The sequence below is a fragment of the Microtus oregoni genome, unplaced genomic scaffold (assembly GCF_018167655.1).
Source record: "Microtus oregoni isolate MIOR12 unplaced genomic scaffold, Mior012 000029F_ref0000214, whole genome shotgun sequence".
Taxonomy (NCBI): domain Eukaryota; kingdom Metazoa; phylum Chordata; class Mammalia; order Rodentia; family Cricetidae; genus Microtus; species Microtus oregoni.
In genome coordinates this window covers 4,338,805-4,353,498 of record NW_024543088.1, presented here as the reverse complement: position 1 = coordinate 4,353,498, position 14,694 = coordinate 4,338,805, and the positions used below count along the sequence as shown (strand labels likewise).

At 41.5% G+C, this 14,694-nt stretch overlaps 1 protein-coding gene across 1 annotated transcript in view; it reads right to left on the bottom strand.

Annotated features, from left to right (window-relative positions):
- Window positions 1–14,694, bottom strand: part of LOC121465104 (radial spoke head 10 homolog B) — a 50,125-nt gene that overhangs the window by 16,687 nt on the left and 18,744 nt on the right. The window contains exons 12-15 of the mRNA XM_041678284.1: window positions 12,271–12,350; window positions 11,917–12,065; window positions 9,798–9,905; window positions 9,117–9,260 (exon numbers count right to left, since the gene is read on the bottom strand). Coding sequence (XP_041534218.1) covers window positions 9,117–9,260; window positions 9,798–9,905; window positions 11,917–12,065; window positions 12,271–12,350 — 481 coding nt within the window. The remainder of the gene's footprint in view (window positions 1–9,116; window positions 9,261–9,797; window positions 9,906–11,916; window positions 12,066–12,270; window positions 12,351–14,694) is intronic.

Sequence of the window (14,694 nt, the reverse complement as noted above, 5' to 3'; positions counted from 1 at the left end):
GAGATTATTTTTAGTATAGATAGTATAATCTTCAGCCTCTTTGAAGATCTGTAGAAAATGGCCTTTAATCTAACCTAGAATTCTGTGCCAACGAGACACAATTACTCCTGGCAACACCACTCTACTCCCGAGAGAACGTTGAGCACCAAAGACACTCCACTGGGAGCTTGTCTTCTTGGCAGAACTGGCCTTTGGGTTAAGAAAATCCCATACCTCAACTACTAACTAAGATATGAAACAGGATTGTCTTATCTTGCCAAGACAGGGTAGGATAATTCTAAGAAAGTTCCTTGCATTTGATGTTAGGCCTTAGCCAAAGTTGGTTGATTCAACATTGCAAAGGAGACTTTGGGTGATTTTCCAGGTAGTCAGTTGTCTCTGTCATTTGTTGCACATTTTGGATATCTCTCATTTGTTAAGTAATATTTATTCCCTTCTCAGATTTTTGATGGAGTTGAAGATTATTTAATTGTAGTTACTCTCTACATTATTTAGACTCCTTGAGATAGAATGTCTAGCAAAACTTTTGTTCTCAATATTGTTTGTTATATTTATCATTTGTTATTATTGTTTATAGTTATATTTGGTTTACTTCTGTCTTATTTAGACAAAAGGGGGAGATGTAGGGTTAAGCCAGCCCCTTTAGGAGGCGGGTTTGCCTCGGGTGAATGCGTACCGATAAGTGGGCACGCGGGAGGCGGCTCCTCCCTTTTCTTTCCTACCTCTGTGCTACGAGGGAACCTCGGTTCTGTAAGTTTTATTTAATCATTAAATTTGTATATATTCTTTAATATTTGCCTGCGTTTATTCACGCCAATACAGGGATGTAGCTCATAGGCATTTGTGGTGATTAACTACATTCCGCTGTTTGTTCTGGTCTTGATTTTCATTTTCTTTTCTTGCCATCTTTTTTTTTTATAATTTATTTAACTTTATTTTATGTGGATTGTCGTGAAGGTATCTGGATCCCCAGAAACTGGAGTTACAGACAGTTGTTAGCTGTCATGTGGGTGCTGGGAATTGAACCTGGGTCCTCTGGAAGAACAGCCTGTGCTCCCAACTGCTGAGCCATCTCTCCAGCCCCACATCTTTTTAGATGAAGCATTTTTTAGAAGATTTATTTTCAAGCATGTGTGTACATGTCTGTGTTTGTACGTGCTGTGTCTATGAAACCAGAAGAATGTTGTAATAGGAGCGGCGGGGCTGAGTCCCCAGCACCCCGGCCACCTGCTAGCTTATGCCCCAAAATAATTACACGGACACTGTATTCTTTTAAACACTGCTTGGCCCATTAGCTCTAGCCCTTACTGGCTAATTCTGATACCCCGATCAACCCATCTCTAATAAACTGTGTAGCACTGTCTTATCGGGAAAGATTCAGCATGTCTGACCTGGCGGCTTGCTTCATCGCGTGCATCTGCCCGGGAGAGGGGAGCATGGCCTCTGAGCTCACTTCCTCTTCCTCCCAGCATTCTGTTCTGTTTACTCCTCCCACCTATGTTTTAACCTATGAGGGCCAGCCAAGCAGTTTCTTTATTTTTTAACCAATGACCTTCCTCCATCATTTCCCCTTTTTCTGTTTAAACAAAAAAAGGAAGGCTTTAACTTTAACATAGCAAAATTACATATAACAAAATGGTTATCAAGTAAAAATTACAATATTTACATCTATTTTATCTTTATCATAACTAAGGAAAACTATAACTAACTATTCTTCAACTCCATCAAAGACTCCAGAAAGATACAATATTACCTAAGCAAACAAGAAATACGCAACTTTCAAACTCTAGAAATGACAGAGACATCTCGCTGCCTGGACAATCACCCAAAGTTCCTTTGTACCATTGGGGTATCCATCTTCAGCCTTCAGGCCCATAGTATCCAGAGACATTTCCATGAAGCAGGAAATTTCAAAGTCAGTTCAGTCACTATCTGTTGTGTCCTGCAGAATGTCTCATAGACTCTTTCATGAATCAGGAACCCCGAAAGATCATCTCACCTTTAGGCAAGTTCAGCAGTCCTCTCTCTGCGGGTTCTCTGTGTCCAGTTTATGCAATAGTCCAGGCTAGAGCAGTTTCTTGCCCAAATGGCTATCAAACTCCATAAGGATCCTCTTCTATGCCTATCTTCCTCTTGAAATAGATTGGTGCTGCCAGGAGCAGAGTGTCTCATTGTCATGAAAAACCCTAAGCTATTAAAACATTTAAAATGCCAAATTCTCTAGCCTTTGAAAGATATGAAGAATGCCTATCTGAAATATATCCATGAACATCTAGAAAATCTAACTAACATGACTCCAAACTTGACTATTATTAATGATTATCCATTAACAACCTATATACATTACATTTTTAAATGAACTACACAATCACAATACCTTAATCAAGATCAGAAACACATATACATATAATAAAATTGACCTTAAATTAATATCAGTAAACCAAGATTCATATCAGTGCAAATTATTCACATCTATATCATCTCCCCCTTTAAATGTAAAAGAACATTTATAAACAATATTTGGGCATATGGGCACAGTTTTTTCTCTCCAAACTGCTTCCTGCTGTATGGGGGCGCTGTTAATCAGGTATTTCAGGGTATAACCTGTGTGCTAGATTCATCTCAGTCAGCAGTTGAGTGAAGTAATTTTTTGAAGGTTTTCACAGCAACCCTTCAGGAGGGCGTGGTCCATCATACCATATTAGGATAGAAGCAATCCACAGACTCTCACCCTCTATGAAAACAAAATAAGAAACTCCTTTCCAAAGCATCATGTCCTTAGATCCAAATTTCGAAGTCAAGGCATTTTTAAAATATCTATGTTAGATTAGTTCAGCAGCATTTATAAACAAATATCTTTTAGCAGCTGTTGCTCTTTTCTCAGCATTCAAACAATTCAAACAGAGCATAATAGCATACAGTATCAAAATTCTCTGTGTATTTTCCATCTTTGTGCGTTTTATTTTAACTTCTATTTTGTTTATTTTTATTTTTTGCTTTTTGAGACAGGTTCTCTGTATCTTCGACCTGGAATAACTCTGTAGACCAGGCTGTCCTTGAACTCTCAGAGATCCGCCTGTCTCTGCCTCCCAGGTATTGGGATTAAAGGCGTTTGCTACCACACCTAGAAGTCACAGAGGTCAATCTCCCTCTGCCTTCCAAGTGTTGGGATTAAAGGTGTGTACTACCACACCCAACAACTCTCTTCCTTTTTTTTTTACTTTAAGAACTTCAACTTTTAGCCTGCATATATTTTTAACACACAGTAAACCATTTAGAAATTTTCTTTGTCTTTGAATCTCTCTTTACTGTATATCTCTCTTTTTCTGACCACACGAGCCTTTAAATTTCTGAGCAATATGGGTGGGATTAAAGCTGTGGCTTTGGCAGCTAGATCCAGCCCATTCCTTAGCTTTCCAGCCTCATGGCTGAAGTACTGGCTGTAGCCATGTTTACTGCCACAACTCTATGGCATTTCAAGGTCCCTGCCAGCAAGCAAGCTTCAGCAGCCTGTGCTTGCAAACCGCACGAACCGCCTGCGTAAAAGAGTCAGAGTTTGCCCTGGCAGGACAGCCCAGAAAGCCAGCATTTTTAAACGGCGCAGCTTTTTTCCTGCTATGGCTGAAAACCGAAAAGCATGCGTTCATTTTTCGTCAACACCGTTTAAGTGTTTCGTGGCAGGACCTCTTAATGAGCTACAGGGTTTTGCAGCTAAAGCTGAGTCAGGAAGCCTCTTTTAGATGAGAGTGCTTGCTTGCCTCTAGCAAGTAGAGTAGATCCGAGAAATTGTTGCTACCAAGAAAACATGCTTTACTCTTTCCCAAGCTTTCTCAGGCTTTCAGTGGATTCAGCTGTCCACACGTCTGGGCGCCATTCTGTTGTAATAGGAGCGGCGGGGCTGCGTCCCCAGCACCCCGGCTGCCTGCTAGCTTATGCCCCAAAATAATTACACGGACACTGTATTCTTTTAAACACTGCTTGGCCCATTAGCTCTAGCCCTTACTGGCTAATTCTGATATCCCGATCAACCCATCTCTAATAAACTGTGTAGCACCGGTCTTACCGGGAAAGATTCAGCATGTCTGACCTGGCGGCTTGCTTCATCGCGTGCATCTGCCCGGGAGAGGGGAGCATGGCCTCTGAGCTCACTTCCTCTTCTTCCCAGCATTCTGTTCTGTTTACTCCTCCCACCTATGTTTTAACCTATGAGGGCCAGCCAAGCAGTTTCTTTATTTTTTTAACCAATGACCTTCCTCCATCAGAAGAAGGAGTGGGATCCCCTGGAACTGGAGTTACAGGTGGCTGTGAGCTGCCTGTCATGGGTCTGAGAACCCAGGTTCTCTGAAAGAGAAGCAAACATTCTTAACCTCTGGGTCCATCTCTTCAACCCCTGGACTTTTTTTTTTTTTAAAAAAAAAACAACTCTGTTTTATCTCCCTTATTTTTACTTTACCTTCATTGGTGTTTTGCCTGCAGGTATGTCTGTGTGAGGGTGTCAGAAGCCCTGGAACTGGGGTTACAGACAGGTATGAGCTGGCATGTGGTTGCTGGGAATTGAACTTGGGTCTTCTGGAAGAGCAGCTAGTGCTCTTGTCCATGGAGCCATCTCTCCAGCCCCATACCCTTCTGGTTTTAATTACAGGTCGTTGTTATTAGGGTGGTTTACAGTAGGGTTCTTTAATTTGGCAAATCTACCATCAAGGTATATCATGCCACTTAAAGTGACAGAACTTTAATAATTGTTACTTTTTATTTGTGCACATATATGACACGTATGGGTTCTAAGGATCAAAGACCTCAGGTCATTAGGCTTGGTGGCAAGTGCTTTTAACTGTGGAGCCATCTCAGCGGGCCTGTGCTAGAACTTCAATATTCTATTCCCAGCTCCTCCTTTCCAACCCTCAGGCTGTGCTCATCTTTCTCATGAGTATGTTACTGTTGCTTTGGACTGTCAATTATCCTTTGAAGAGATGTTTGGAAACAGAGGAATCCACAGTTCTTTACGACATGGCTTTTCCATATGAAGTTGAGTATTGTTCTTTCGAGGTCTGTGAAGAAGTTTGCTGGGATTTTGATGGGTATTTGATGGGAATCTGTAGATTGCCTTTGGCAAGATTGCCATTTTTACTATGTTAATTCTACCTACCCAAGAGCATGGGAGATCTTTCCATTTTCTGGTGTCTTCTTCAATTTCTTTCTTCAAAGATTTAAAGTTCTTGTCATAGAGGTCTTCCTCTTGTTTGGTTAGTTACTCCAAGATATTTTTTGTTATTTGTGGCTATTGTGAAGTGTTATGTTTCTCTGATTTCTTTCTCAGCCCATTTATCATCTGTGTAAAGGAGGGCTACTGATTTTTTTTTCTGAATTAATCTTGTATCCTGCTACATTGCTGAAAGTGTTTATGAGTTGTAGAAGTTCCTTGGTAGAATTTTTGGGATCACTTATGTAAACTATCATATCATCAGCAAACAGTGAGAGTTTGACTTCTTTTCCAATTTGTATCCCCTTGATCTCCCTTTGGTGTCTTATTGCTCTAGCTAGGACCTCAAGAATTATATTGAATAGGTATGGAGAGAGTGGACAACCTTGTCTTGTTCCTGATTTTAGTGGGATCACTTTAAATTTCTCTCTATTTAGTTTGATGTTGGCTGTTGGCTTGTTGTATATTGTCTTTATTATGTTTAGGTATGTTCCTTGTATCCCTGCTCTCTCCAAGACCTTTATCATGAAGGGATGTTGTATTTTGTTGAAAGCTTTTTAAGCATCTAATAAAATGATCATGTGTGTGTGTGTTTCAGTTTGTTTATGTGGTGGATTACATTGACAGATTTTTGGATGTTGAACCATCCTTGCATTTCTGGGATGAAGCCTACTTGGTCATGGTAAATGATTTTTCTGATGTGTTCTTGGATTCAGTTTGCCAGTATTTTATTGAGTATTTTTGCATCAATGTTACAGATATTGGTCTGTAATTCTCTTTCTTAGTAATGTCGTTATGTGGTTTGGGTGCCAGGGTAATTGTAGCCTCGTAAGAAGAGTTGGGTAATTTTCCTTCTGTTCTATTGTGTGGAACAATTTGGGGAGTATTGGTATTAGTTCTTTTTGAAAATCTTATAGAATTCTGCACTGAAACCATCTCATCCTGGGCTTTGTTTTTGGAGGGAGACTTTTGATGACTATTTCTATTTCTTTAGCAATTATAGGTTTATTTAATTTGCTTATCTGGTCTTGATTTAATTTTCAGAAGTGATATTTATCCAGAAAGCTGTCCATTTCCTTTAAGTTTTCCAATTTTGTGGAGTACAGGTTTTTGAAGTATGACCTGATGATTCTCTGGATTTCTTCCAGTCTGTTGTTATGTCCCCCTTTTCATTCCTGATTTTGTTAATTTGGATATTCTCTCTCTGCCTTTTGGTTACTTTGGACAAAGGTTTGTCTATTTTGTTGATTTTCTCGAAGAACCAACTCTTTGTCTCACTGATTCCTTGTATTGTTTCTTTTGTTTCTATTTTGTTGATTTCAGCTCTCAATTTGATTATTTCCTGCCGTCTAGTCCTCCTGGGTGAGTTTGCTTCTTTTTGTTCTAGAGTTTTCAGGTGTTCTGTTAACTCACTAGTGTGGGATTTTTCCCAGCTTCTTTATGTAGGCATTTAGTACTATGAATTTTCCTCTTAACACTGCTTTCATTGTGTCCCATAAATTTAGGTATGTTTTGTGATCATTTTCATTGATTTTAGGAAGTCTTTGATTTCTTCCTTTATTTCTTCCTTGACCCATTGATGATTCAGGTGAGCACTGTTTAATTTCTGTGTGTTTCTGGGCTTTCTGGAATCAGTGTTGCTGTTGAATTCTAATTTTAAGCTATGATGATTTGATAGGACACACGGGCTATTCCAATTGTTTTGTATCTGTTGAGGTTTGTTTTGTTACCTAGTATGTGGTCAGTTTTTGAGAAGGTTCCATGAGGTGCTGAGAAGAAGGTATATTCTTTTATGTTTGGATGGAATGTTCTATAAATGTCTGTTGAGTCATAACATCTGTTAGTTCCCTTATTCCTCTGTTAATTTTCTGTCTGCCTGACCTGCCCAGTGGTGAGAGTGGAGTGTTGAAGTCTCCCACTATTATAGTGTGTGGGGTTTAATGTGTGATTTAAGCTTTAGAAGTGTTTCTTTTACATATGAGGGTGCCCTTGTATTTGGGGCATAGATGATCAGTATTGAGATTTCCTCTTGGTGGATTTTTCTTCTGACTTATATGAAATGTCCTTCTTTGTCTCTTTTGATTTATTTTAGTTTGAAGTTTATTTTGTTAGATATTAGGATAGCTACATCAGCTTGTTTCTTAGGTCCATTTGATTGGAATTTTTTCCCCCAACCCTTTACTCTGGGTGATACCTGTCTTTGAGGTTAAGGTATGTTTCTTGTATGCAGCAGAAGGATGGATTCTGTTTTCATATCCAATCTGTTAGCCTGTGTCTTTTAATAGGTGAGTTGAGTCCATTTATGTTAAGGGATATTAATGACCACTGATTGTTACTTCCTGTTATTTTAATTTTCATTGTTGGTGATGTTATTGTGTGTGTTTTTCTTTTCTTTGGGATTTGCTGCTGTGAGATCAGATCATCTGTTGTTTGTGTTTTTGTGAATGTAGCCAACTTCCTTGGGTTGGAGTTTTTCTTCTAATACTTTGTGTAGGGCTGGGTTAGTGGCTAGGTATCGGTTAAATCTGGTTCTGTTACAGAATATCTTATTTTGTCTGTCTATGGTAATTAAAAGTTTTGCTGGGTATAGTCATCTGGGCTGGCATCCCTGGTCTCTTAATGTCTGCATAACGCCTGACCATGACCTTCTGGCTTTGACTGTTTCCATTGAGAAATAAGGTGTAATTCTGATAGGTCTGCCTTTATATGTTACTTAGCCTTTTTCCTTTGTAGCTCTTAATATTCTTTCTTTATTCTGTGTTTTGATTATTATGTGGCAAGGGGATTCTATTTTTGATCCAGTCTATTTGGTGTTCTGTAAGCTTCTTGTATCTTCATATGCATTCTTTCTTTAGTTTGAGAAAGTTTTCTTCTATGATTTTGTTAAATAAATTTTCTGTGCTTTTGAGTTGGACTTCTCCTTCTTCTATCCCTATTATTCTTAGGTTTTGTATTTTCATAGTGTTCCATATTTCCTGGATATTTTGTGGTAAGCTTTTGTTAGATTTAAAGTTTTCTTTGATCAATGAGTCTGTTTCCTCTACTGTATCTTCAGTGCTTGAGATTCTCTCTTCCAAGCTGGGTGTGGTGGTGAATATCTTTAATCCCACCACCGGGGAGGCAGAGCAGGGGGAGTTCTGTGAGGTCGAGTCAGCCAGGATACATAGTGAGACCCTGTCTCAAAATAAATAAATAAAAGACGCTAGTGGGCTCAGTGAACCACTAGACTGTCTCTTGTGGCTCCAAGTGAATGTCTCAAATGTCAGAAACCCTTCAAGTCCACTAACATGCAACCCCCACTAAAAATATGTTATATAGCTGGGCAGTGGTGGTGCATGCCTTAAATTCCCGCACTCAGGAGGCAGAGGCAGGTGGATCTCTGTGAGTTCGAGGCTAACCTGGTCTACAGAGTGAGTTCCAGGATAGGCTTCAAAGCTACGGAGAAAAAAAAAAAGCTACAGAGAAACCCTGTCTCGAAAAACAAAAACAAAAAAAAAAAAGAAAGAAAGAAATTGTTATATCTCAATTTCCATGGATGTCCCTATGCTCAGGGGGCTGCTCAGTGTTACATGCACACCCAGGACCTGTTTCTTGGCATCTTTGTTGTCGGGTGGGCTTTCCCCTCGGCACACCAAGCTTGCCTCAGATTTTCTCAGCTGTCCAGCTGCTTTCCATACTGACCTTCACTGTGCTATTTTCACTATTGTGGCTAACACCAAGAAACAGATTTCTGCTAACTTGACAACAAAACCACGCACTCCTTCCAACAGTGAAAGACAATGTACATGTTCCCAGTCCTCAGTTATCTCTGGGAAGTATATATATGTTAGAAACTTGAGACAGTTTTGGTGAGAGTCTAGCTGCTCCAGGTTGAAGTCATCCCCTGCTTTATAAACTCTACCATATTGTCTGTCACCTGGTTGAGTATTGTGTGAATGCTGCCGTATCGGTTTCCAGTAGCATCATCATATGGAACTTTTAAATAGGATCTAGTCATCCGGTCAAAAATGCAGCAGAGTGAGAAGCATAAGAGAGCTTCAAAGAATTCCAGGAAAACCAGCTGCAACGATAGGAAGCATAGGGAGGTCTCATTGACTCTGACACTCCAGAGTGCACCAGGGATTGACTGGCGATTTCTTATTTGTTATTCCTTCTGCATATGTGCATATGTGTACCACAACACATAGATGAGTGGGAAGGCCAGAGGATGACACGGGGTGTCTTTCTTTACTGCTCCCCACCTTGCTCTTTGAAATGGGGTCTCTCATTGGCTCGCTGATTCAGTTAGGCTGGCTGACCAGCAAGCGCTAGGGATCCTCCTGTTTCCCCCTCCCCAGCACTGGTATCACAAGCATGCACCACCACACCTGGCCTTTTTATGTGGGCGCTGGAGACAGGATCTGAACTCAGGCCCTCACGCTTGCACAGCAAGCACGGCACCAATGCAGCCGTCTCCCCAGGCCCTTTCTAATATTAGTCTCTGGTTTTTGAAAAGGTAACTGTATATACGCATATCCCACTTTTTTTATATACATAAAGCATAAGACACATGCAGCTTAAACTGGATCTGCACCATTTGTAGCAATGGTTTACAAACCTCAAGTTCAAAGTTGCTGTCAGTTCCGTCATACACAAAAGGGTTGTCCTCTGCTATCACAGTCATAAATTTGGTCGCGGTTAAGTCCTTGTTTATCATCCTAAAGTCCTGTGAAAAGATGGCACCAAACAGATGCCTATAAGTGCACGTGGGTATAGATTTTAATGTCCATGACAGCAACATAACACCTTGAGAAAAATGTATCCAGAAGTCAGTAGCTTAAAAACTGATTCTTTTGGAGGTTGAGGTACGAGGATCTGAGGCCAGCCTGGGGTACAAAGAAAGACCCTTCTTTAGATAAGAATTATAGGGAGGCTGGGGAGATGGCTCTGTCAGTAACATGCTTGCTGTGCAAGCGTGAGGACCTGAGCTCCATCCCTACCATCCATGTAAAAAGCCAGCACACAGCGGCATATAATCCCAGTGTAGGGACATGGAGGAGGGTAGATCCCTGAGGCTTGCTGGCCGGCACCCATATTACATGGCTTAATCACTTGTGACTCCAGCTCCAGTCTTTTGGCCTTCAAGGGCACATGCATGCAATGCCATATACTCACACACAGGTACACACATGTATACCTAGATCTAAAAAATTCTTAACCAATGTAAAAGAAATGATACAGAAAGTTATCATTGTACTGTCTCTAGCGAAACAGTGGACATTATTTAGCCAGTGAGGTATGACCACGGGGGCTGCGAAGGCCACCAGTAAAGGTTTATGGAAAACAAAGGATCAGTGGCATGAGCCACTGATGAATCCCTCAGCACTAACAGGAAACATAATGGGAAAGACTAGTAACCCCTGTGGCTTTGCAGAACACAAACATCTGAACCTAAGCAAGTCTCTGTTTCTAGCTGCCACTTTCGTGGACTTGTGGGGAAAAGAAGATGCTGAACCTGACTGTGAGGACACAGTCATCAAGCCAGCGTGCCCACCTCTGCAGGGACGAATGACTGCTTCTTCAGAAAAAAGGAACACAGGAAAGAAGGGAACAAACAGCAGCATAATATTTTACCCCAAAACATATATTTTAAACACATTTCCCTAAATTTAGACAATAGGATTTTGTCACTTTTCATATATATATAATTCTGTTAAGTTCCTAAATACTCTCTCACTAACATTTATTTCCAACTCATTATTTATATTCCCACAAGTACAAATTTAAAATATTTTGGAACAAAGCTAGCAGCAGTCAGTTTGAGAACATGTATACAAAACATGTCAATTGTTTTTCAAACTAATGACTTTGTTTTCTGTTGTTTTGACACAGGATCTTACTAGGTAGTATAGACTGATCTTGAACTCCTGATCTTCCTGCCTTGGCCTCCCAAGTGCTGAGATTATAGGAATTTAACACCATGCTTGGCTTCCAAAGTAATACATTTTAAAACTACTGTTTGATGAGCAACAATTTTTGTTTTGCAGTGCTGGGAACTGTTTTGCCATAGGCAAATATTCCATGGACAAGGTACATTCCAGTTCTGACCAGCTAAAATTTTTATATTTATTTTATTTTCTGTATATGAGTGTTTTGTCTGCATGAATGTATTGCACCATAGCCACACCTGATGCCCAGGGAGGAGGTCAAGAGAAGGCATCAGATCCCATGGAACTGGAGCTACAGATGACTGTGAGCTGCTGTGTGAGTGCTGAGAACTGAACTCAGGCCCCTCTGCAGAAGCAGCCAGTGCTCTGTCACTGAGCTATATCTACAGCCCTAGTGTTGTCTCTTTAGTGATAATTAGGGCTGACAAGATGCCTGAGTGGTAAATGTGCTTGCTAACACACACACACACACACACACACACACACACACACACACACACACCCTGAATCAATAGTAGATACGATGCTTTTTGTCCCTTCCTCTGCATGGCCACATGTGCTCAGGGCTTCCTCTTCCCTGTTCTGGGAGCACGCCAGGCACACACCCCTGGGCCCTTACCTTTGCTATCTGTCTCCTTCTGTGAAAGGAGACTTGTAAGCATTTGGTGGCCCTGAACCGTCACCCCAGATCTTCACCTCTTTAATTATGCAGCATTGATTTATTTTAATTAAAATCAAAGTGCCTATCAACATAAAGGCAACATCAACCCTGAGAGTTATTAAGCTCACTTTCAGCATCCAGAGGAAATACCTCATCTTCATTGTTAGCTCATAGGGCGGGGCTTCGTTTTGTCTGCAGTAGGTCGTGTAAATCTCCCAACACTTATCGATATAATTCATTGAGTAGAGCGTCCGCTGTTGCTCACTGAATAAATGACCTAAAAATACAACATCCAGAAGTGATTACAGGGCTGGGGAGATGGCTCAGTGGAAAAAAAACTCTGTTGTGCAAACATGAGGACCCTAGTACCCAAAAAGCATATGACATAGAAACCTGCCTAAAACCCTAGAGGCAGATGGAACTCTCGGGCAAGCTGGCTAGCTAGATTAGAATAAATATAATCCTATTATTTTTGTATTTACCTTTTACCTGGCAGGCATGTGGATGAATGTTCTCAGTCATCAGTTTTGTAAAACACAAAAAGAGTGATGGGCTTCTGTTCCTATGATGAAAAAGATACCATAATTAATTATTCCAGGAGATGGAGCTTACCTTCCCTCTTCTGAAGAGTGGGCTAGACGTGACAAAACTGGCTTCTAACAAATAGAACTAAGAGCCGGGCGGTGGTGGCGCACTCCTTTAATCCCAGCACTCAGGAGGCAGAGGCGGGCGGATCTCTGTGAGTTTGAGGCCAGCCTGGTCTACAAGAGCTAGCTCCAGGATAGGCTCCAAAGCTACAGAAAAACCCTGTCTCGAAAAACCAAAAAAAAAAAAAAAACCCCAAATAGAATTAAGAAAGGGAAATAGAATAAGTTTATAGCAGAGAAATCTACTGGCAACACTTCACTCTGTGAGCACTAGTCATAAGTCATAGTGAAGTTAGGTGCTGCCAATACTGTTTTGTGAGGAGAAGGTAGGTTCGGTTGGAAAAGCACTTGCTGTGCAAGCCCAAGGACCTGGAATGTACAGAGCTGATGTAAAAGCATGTGTCTGAAATTCCAGAGCTCTACAGATGGGGGACAGTAACAGGAGGATCCCCGGAATCCTGCAGGCCAGCTAGTGTGTGTACACACTGGCAATGACAAAGGGATCTGTGTCAAACAAGGTGGGAAGTGAGGACTGGTACATGAGATGGTCCTCTGACTGTCACATGCATGCCTTGACACACTTGTGCCTGCACACACACACACACACACACACACACACTACACACATACCATAAACATGCACAAAATGATCTAAAAAGTTCAAATCTAGTATTCTGCCCCAAATCTTTCACCTCACCTCAGTGTAATTGTGGGAAACCCAAACTGTGAGACACTTCACAAAATAACCAATGAGCATTTTTTTTTAAGATGGGGAGGTTGTGAAAGACTGTGTAACTGTCACAGACTGACATACTGAGATACTTTGGAGGCAAAATGTAGTGTGAGCTCCTGGGATAGAAAAGGGACCATGGAAAAGGGCAACTTTTGGCTGGGGATGCAGCTCAATAGTAGAATTCTGCCTAGCATGCGTGGTCTCAGGTTTCAGTCCGCACCTTCCATCATGTTTGAGAGGAGGCTCTGAATTCAATGACACTGTGCAGTGCTGGGTCCTTGCTCTGGATGCATCGACTATGGTAAGAGGTTGGTGCTAGGGAAACCCGGGTGCAGGATACATAGGAATTCAATGTACTTAATGCCAACACTTCTGAAAATCTAGTTATGTAGTTATAAGGCTATGTTAATATACATACAAACACATAGAAAGACCAAGAAAGAGAGACAGGCTCTTATGTAGCTCAGGCTGGCCTTGAACTCATTAAGGATGATCTTAATTTCTTTTTTTAAAAAAATAATTTATTTTGCCGGGTGGTGGTGGCTCACGCCTTTAATCCCAGCACTCGGGAGGAAGAGGCAGGCAGATCTCTGTGAGTTCGAGGCCAGCCTGGTCTACAAGAGCTAGTTCCAGGACAGGCACCAAAGCTACAGAAAAACCTTGTCTCGAAAAAATAAAAAAAATTATTTTTATGAGCAGTGATTGGTATTTTGCTTAATGGTATGCCTGTGTGAAGATTTTGGATTCTCTGGAACTGGAGTTACAGACAGTTGTGAGCTGCCATGTGGGGGACAGTGGCTCACACCTTTAATCCCAGCGTTTGGGAGTCACATGCCTTTATAATCTCAGCACTAGGGAGGTGGCGACAGGAGTGATATGGCTGGGCAGAGAGAAAAGTATAAAGGGAAGAGACAGGAACTGAGCATGGAGTCCTCAGGATTCCTGGAGACAGGATCTCGCCCACTTCTGTCTGAGGTAGAGGTAAGAGCCAGTGGCTAGCTGTTTTGCTTTTCTGATCTTTAGGTTGAACACCAATATCTGTCTCTGGTTTTTATTATTTGTGCTACATTTACAGAACTAAAACAACTCAGATGGGGGTTCCCAACTCCATCCTGCACCCAGGCATTGCAGTTGAACTCAATAGAAAAGCTTTGTGAAAACGACCATGGCTACTGTTGAAAAGAGGGTCCACTGGGTCCCCTGGCAGGAACACAGATGTGGCACTTACTGGGTCCCTATGCAGTGCAGGAACGTGCAGGGATGTGCAGATATGGCACTTACTGGGTTCCCTGCAGGGATGTGCAGGGACACAGATGTGGCCCTTACTGGGTCCTCGTGCATGAATGCAGACGTGGCACTTACTGGGTCCCTGTGCAGGGATGCAGATGTGGCACTTACTGGGTCCCTGTTCACTGCAGGGATGTGCAGGGATGCAGATGTGGCACTTACTGGGTCCCCATACAGTGCAGGGAAGTGCAGGGATGCAGAAGTGGCACTTACTGGGTCCCCATGCAAGGATATACAGA